This window comes from Triturus cristatus, chromosome 5_1 (assembly GCF_964204655.1).
Source record: "Triturus cristatus chromosome 5_1, aTriCri1.1, whole genome shotgun sequence".
In the NCBI taxonomy this organism is placed as follows: domain Eukaryota; kingdom Metazoa; phylum Chordata; class Amphibia; order Caudata; family Salamandridae; genus Triturus; species Triturus cristatus.
In genome coordinates this window covers 328,399,260-328,406,062 of record NC_140587.1, presented here as the reverse complement: position 1 = coordinate 328,406,062, position 6,803 = coordinate 328,399,260, and the positions used below count along the sequence as shown (strand labels likewise).

The 6,803-nt window shown below is 44.4% G+C and overlaps 1 protein-coding gene across 4 annotated transcripts in view; it reads right to left on the bottom strand.

Moving 5' to 3' along the window:
• Window positions 1-2,548: 2,548 nt before the first annotated feature.
• Window positions 2,549-6,803, bottom strand: part of LOC146830873 (uncharacterized) — a 477,582-nt gene continuing 473,327 nt past the window's right edge. For all 4 annotated transcript variants that reach the window (XR_014961491.1, XR_014961492.1, XR_014961493.1 and 1 more), the window contains one exon: window positions 2,549-5,022. Coding sequence is in view for 1 of the 4 variants with exons in the window: in XM_085605067.1 (XP_085461193.1) it covers window positions 4,786-5,022 (237 nt within the window). In the remaining 3 variants the exon portion in view is untranslated. The remainder of the gene's footprint in view (window positions 5,023-6,803) is intronic.

Sequence of the window (6,803 nt, the reverse complement as noted above, 5' to 3'; positions counted from 1 at the left end):
TGCAGCACTGATATGTTTCTGCATGTTAAGATTTCTATCCAGTATTAGACCTAGTGATTTTGCGGAGTCAACAATATGAGGTTGGCAATTGAGTGCTGTGAGTTGTTTAATCCATTCTTCGATACTGGTGGTTTTGTTGGGGAGGGCGATTAGGAGGAATTCAGTCTTGAGGGTGTTTTGTTTCAGGTGGTTGATCGCCAGCCAGGTCTGTGTTTTTTCCAGAGCTGAATTGAGGGCTGTGATATCGTCCAGAGAGGTGATCTTTAGGTATATTTGGGTGTCGTCAGCGTACATATGATAATGGATGTTTGTGGAGCTGAGAATTTCAGTCAGGGGTTCCAAGATAAGGTTGAAGAGTGTAGGTGAGAGGAATGATCCCTGTGGAACTCCTCAATAACAGCTTTATTTCCTTCAGCAACACAGAGAGAGACGTCCAGTCCCCCTCAGTACTTCACAGTAACTGCTTTCCCCAACGTTCTCCCACACGAGAATTTCAAATCACCTAGGCAACTGGCCTATGACATCTTCAAACACAAACCCTTCATTCATGCTATTTGCTGGAGAAAAAAACAGACGCTTTATTCAGCAGCATTTTCCCCCCAGAAACCCTACAATTGAGCTGTATTTTGGCTCATTTCTCAGTCCCATCCAGGAGAATTAGCAATCCTTTGGTACCTTTAAAATCCCCAGGATGATGGAAAAAGAGGACGCAAATTTGGCATGGATACCTTATGTGGACAAAACGTTATGGGAGCCTAAGTGCGTACATCCCCAAATAGCAAAAAAAAAGCTTAGCACGGGGAGAAAGGCCTGGCAGTGAATGGGTTAATAGAATGAAAGGCATCACCATTGTTTTTAAGGCAACATGTTATTTTTTGCTACTTAAATGAACCACCCTGCAGAGTTGTATTATTGTCAAAACCACTAGGATTATCCAGCAGTGGAGGACCAAATTATGTGGGAAGCATATTTGATGTATGAGGCAAAAAAAGATATTGTGCATTATATGACATATTCTCTGGCAGTATTATTTTGATCCACTTGAGTTAGAAACACCTTCTCTATTGAAATCTGCATATTAAACAGCAAATTATGAGGCAAGTGTGGTAATCCATAATTATGTGCTAAGCACTGCAGCCACATAATCACACAATTCCACTGGCTGTTATCATATTCTAATGTTAATTAAATGTAAAAAAAACACCAAAATAATACGTTCAGTTCAACGCAACACAGTTTTATCTCCAAAGACGAACTTGTGTTGAGAAGGCCGGCCGATTTGCGTTCCGTAAACTGTTGGAAAACAAGGGCTAGTGACTTATCAAGGTCCTGGTCTCCATTTGTACACTGATCTATGGCACAGGAAGTTTTGTTCCTTTAATGAAGGCTCAATAAAACTGTGTCGCGTTGAACTGAACTTAATATCTTTGGATGAGAGATACACCAGCTCATGAAACCACGTACTCTATCAACTACTGCATGGTTAAGCCTCGAAAAAGTCGTCATTCGATGAAACACGTGTCGGCTGTGTGCTCAAGCTGAATTTTGAACAATTAAAGGACTTAAAAAGTGCTTTTCTTTGTATACTTAATGATGCATACTGCTGGACACAACTGATAAGGAACCACGAAGAACATGGACCTTGCTACTGATGTATAGTGATGGTGCTCTGGGCAAACTTTGCTTAGAATTTTATGTGTGGCCAGTTCACACATGTGACACAATTTTGGTGACATAGTGTCCACCGCCTAACCAACAAGTGTACATTTTGACTCTTTCCTGAATAACTTGTATGTGCTAACAACTCAATTCCATTGTCATCTTTTCCTTTTTCTTGACTATTCTAAAGGGATTTTACCAGGTGGCCATTAAGAAATATCACAGGGTGATTCAGTCCGAGTGGGCAGCTTATTATTCGGCCGAAATCAGGAATAGCAGCAACCCCTCCAAAAGTATTTTTTCAATAGTGAAAGACCTTAAAACCTCGGCAGATGCTACAAAACCTTCAGTATCATCCAATGCGCAATGTGAGGCCCTTGCCTCCTTCTTTGTGGAGAAGGTGGAAACTATATATAAATCTTACCTTCTATGAGCAGCATGTTCGGGTCCTGTGTCTAGACCCTCTTGCATGAATACTTTGGCTGTCTTTCCGCCAATCTCTCTAGAGGAGCTTGCTGTGCTCTGTCGTAAGATCAAATCGAGTTCTCCTGCTCCCACCAATAACGACGCCACTTTAGGTAAAGAGAGGGCGACTCTATAAGTTTTTAAATCAATCACCCTTGAAAAAAAAGCAGTAGCGAGCACTGGCGGCCTGTCACCTTGGGCTGTGCACCCGCCCCCAAACAGGTGGTAAAAATCTGGGTGTGTGGGTTGACTCGCCCTTAGCTTTCAGACGCAAACAAAGAAAGTAGCAGGAAATTGCTTTGGCATCCTAAGGGGGCTCAAACCGTTGCTAGGGTTTTTTGACCCGTCTATTAGACAGGTTATTGTTCAGGCTTCCATCCTGTCTAGATTGGATTATGCCAATTCGCTATATTTGGGATCCAACAAGGCGGAAATTGCAAGACTACAAAGGGTCCAAAATGCTGCGGCGTGAACTTTATTGGGTTTGCCCAGGACATGCCCTACCACTAGTGCAGTCCGTCGGTTACATTGGTTGCCTGTGGCCAAACGTATAGAGTTTAAGGTCCTTTGCATGTCTTTCAACATTTTAAATCTCTCCTCTCCAGGCATTTTGACCAATCTGCTCACACTCTATACCCCCTCCTGTCAACTCCGGTCAATGGGGCAGCATCTGGCAGTTGTCCCGCGGGTGAGGAGGGCTCGTGCTGGTGGTCGTTCCTCCTGTGTATTGGCAGCCAAACTTTGGAACGCGCTCCCCATCGGCATTTGCAGCTTAAAAAATTACCTGGCATTCCGTAAGGCAATGAAAACTCACCTCTTCCCTCCATTGTAGGCCGCTTGTGTTTTCTATAGTTCTGCAGTTTTCTGCTATCAGCGCTGAGACGTCCCCTTGCCGGGGCAGCTGTGCGCTATATCAAACGGCATAACATTATCTACTTGTGTAATTGTACATCTGCCCCTATCCTTTTTCCCAAATTCACTGGGTCTCCTTGAATATTTGTCACTCAATATGTATGTCTACGTGTTTTACCCATGTACCCGTGTATGTTGTGTATACATTGATGCCTGGGTATGTGTTCTCTGTGTGTGCTTTCATGCTTGTTGGTCTGTGGGCAGTACTGGTATGTTGATACCAGTATGCCTGTCAGTCTGTGTGCCTGCATGTCAGATCGCTTGTTTGCACAATTGCCTGCATTTGTGTTGCCTTTGTCTGATTTGCTTGTATTAATGGGTGCCTGTATATGTGTTGGCTTTATATGTATAGGGCATGCTTGTGTATGTGTAGCATGTATGTATGTGGTTTGTGTGGAGTGTGAACTCAGCCAGAAGGTTTGCATCTAATGTCTACTGGTCTGTGTGTATGAGTACTGGTATGTTCTGTCTGCAATTCAAACTGCACACCTATTTGCTTAGGGCCTTATGTCTGAGGGTCTTTATGCCTCTCTGCTGGTTTGAGTGTGCATGGAAGTTTGCAGCTGTGTTCCCTCTGTCTGTATCTGTGTGCATTCATGTCACGCGTCTTTGTAGACATGCGCCATACAACTGTTAACCCTGCAGGCTTCGTCAATAGTCGTTTAATCTGACATTACCTCCTCGGCTCCTATGCTTGGCACCCTCTACGTTGTGAGCAGCCCTCTCCTGCCTGCAGCTAGAAGCATTTCTCTGGCAATCAGAAGCCATAATAGGTTTAACACAGCTCTACAGACAGGCATCAGATGACGCCAAAACAGGTTTATTACACAATCAAAATATAAGTGAATGGAAGCGACGGGTGGCGACAAGGGGCAAGCTAACTTAATAAAGCGCTTTACAAGGAGAGGCATTTATTGTGTCAAATAAAGCATATCGATGCTTTATATGAAACAATAAATACCTTTCCTTATGAAGTGCAACGCATTTTATTATGATAGCATTTTCTGTCTTCATGCATGATTAACAGTGACACATGAGCAACCGCTAACTTCCTGTTACATGGTGTAATTGGCACTTGACCTCTCTGTAACTCCACAAGGAGCCTCTTACAGTGGTTTACTATGAACCAAAGCCTTTACATGCAGTTTGCTTTTAATTCTTGCACTTGGACCCAAGGTCACGTTCAAAGTATGTTTCAGGATCGTACTACAGTTCGTTTTCTTTGTATTGTACCTTGTCATACAAAATTTACCATCAAACTGCTCCGATCAACAATAAATATACAATCAAAGCTAGATGTAGCGCCTCATTGCCAATTACGTTTTATAGTAAAATAATATTACATCTGAGAGTTGCGTGTCCCTGGGTGTTCCAGCGCACTCTTGATGCTTCAGCAAAACGCCTGTCTGTTGCTTTCTTGCCAATAAGCCTTTGGTTTACGTGCTCCCTGCTGACATCTATGTAGGATCTGCCGTTTATGAGTTGAAATCTCATCATGACTGAAGCAGTGTCTCATTCTCCAGAGGCCGATAAATTGGGCGATGGCAACCCTAGTCATGTACAGCCCTTAGAAACAGCCAAACTATAATATTAGGCAAAGGAAAGATATAGCTTTATAGGTGCAGTCATCTAGTAATTGACCAAATACGCGTCAAAAGATAGAATTATACTGCTACGTTATAGTGCGGTAGATAGAAAACACCCCCAACTGCACGATGATAGTGCGGTGTGTCAGCATCGTGGGTGCAGTTATGGCATAGAGCTTCTTCGGTAGGACATCCTCCTGGAAGGCTCTTTTGGTAAAGTGGAAGCGTGCGGCAGCGCAGGGTCCGGGCTGCAGTCCCCGGAGCCGGAGGGGAGGCTGGCCGTCTCGCAGTCGGAGTCCATCTCTGCTGGCCCGGTGCATTCTTGCCTCAGAGTCTGGATACCCGCGTGAAGCTGCATCAGCTGCTTGATCAACATCTGGTCCAGATGCCGCATCTCCATCTGTTCACAGACAAACACAGAAGAAGTATTACTGAATGTAGTTATGGGTCCGCTGCAACAACAGAGTCTGAGCCAGGGGCCGAAGTGTCAGCCTTTGGCAACCCACTATTGTATTCTGGCTGCAAGCCATCTGTTAGGACATAAACACGGGGACTTAAACACCAGACCTAAAAAATAGAGCCACTGCCTTCTACCCCCACTGAACGCATGACAGAACAATTACACGAGCCAACAGTAAAAGCGGGTGTAGTGATGAGAGAAGGATGTGCTGGGAGCAGCTCCCACCAACATCTAGGACACTATTTTGAAAAGTGATTCTATAAAGCTACTATTGGGAAGAAGAAACCATGCTTACACTTTGATGCATAATACTGCTACAAGGTATGGGGCGTTACTTCAAAACTTTGTGACTAGATGCTTCCAGACGTGTTTTCCATTTGCAATGATCTCAATGCATGCTTGGAAATGAATTACCTGATCTACGGTGCAAATAGCATTGCCATCCTTAAAAAATATCCTTCTTAGAAAGTGCAATATCCTTCTAGTGTGTGGAGAACAATTAAAGAAACACGTTTTCTCAAAACTCCATCAACTTGTTCTGTCCTGGTTGTTTCTTATGGTCTTTGCCGCTCAGGCCCACTTTGTGCACGTTTTATCTGGAGAGTTTGCCATGTCACCGATGCGTGGCCTGTGCGTCCCTGAATCTCACCTTGGACGTGTGCTGATGCTGCGGCCCGCCCCAGGCTGGCAGAGCAACAGATCTTTGCAAAACGCCCTAATGTAACGTCCCTGAACGCCTCTGCGTGGGGCCTGCATCAGCCTCGTGCCATTATCAGTGTTCATATCGCATATTCCCGCATCGAGCCAGCATGAGACCAATGCACGTCCTATCCTGCCGGTACATTTTTAGCCACAGGTGTATGAAACATGCCAGTTCTGCTGAGAGATGCACGAAAGGGACACGTCGCTTATAATAACAAGAGTTGGTTGTGTCTGTCAAACAAAAGTTTGGACTTGTTTGCAAAATCACTGCTTCATGACCAACTGGGCTGCAAAGCTATCTTAGTTTAAAGGGTTGTATGTCATTACAACGCATTCCGTTACAACGCATGCCTTTACTACGCATGCGTTACAACGCGAATGCCGTTACCACGAATAACATTTACCACGAAAATGCATTTACCATGCATATCGGTAAAGGCATTTTCGTGGTAAATGTTCTTCTTTTTTTTTTTTTTAATAATACCCCTGTGCGAGCCCCTTTTTCTTCTAATAAATTCCCCTCCCCTCAACTTTCAAAATGTTTCCCTGTGCGATTCCCCCACCCACAAACCCTTAAATTCATCCCTTCGCTACACGTCCCCCTCATTATTCCTTAAATCAATCAATCAATCAATCTAAACTACATTCCCCTTACCTCGCTACGTCGTCTCCTCTGGAAGCTCTTCCGATCTGCGTCGCACATCGTAAAGAGGAAGCGGAAGTGTCTTTCCGTTTCCTCTAACGACGGTACGACGCCGATTGCCTCCACATCGATGGAATCAGGGTTTTTTTGTGGGGGGGATACCCCCTAACCCCCCTTTTTTAAATATTACCTTTAGCACACATGCCTTTACTACGTATCTCGTAGTAAAGGTATGCTACGAGAGTAAAGGTATGCGTGGTAAAGGCAATCGTGGTAACCACACATGCGTTGTAATGCATGCGTGGTTACTGTTATGCGTGGGAACGGCCGCGTTGTAGTGGCCATTTCCCAGTTTAAAGATGCCTTACCGCTCCGT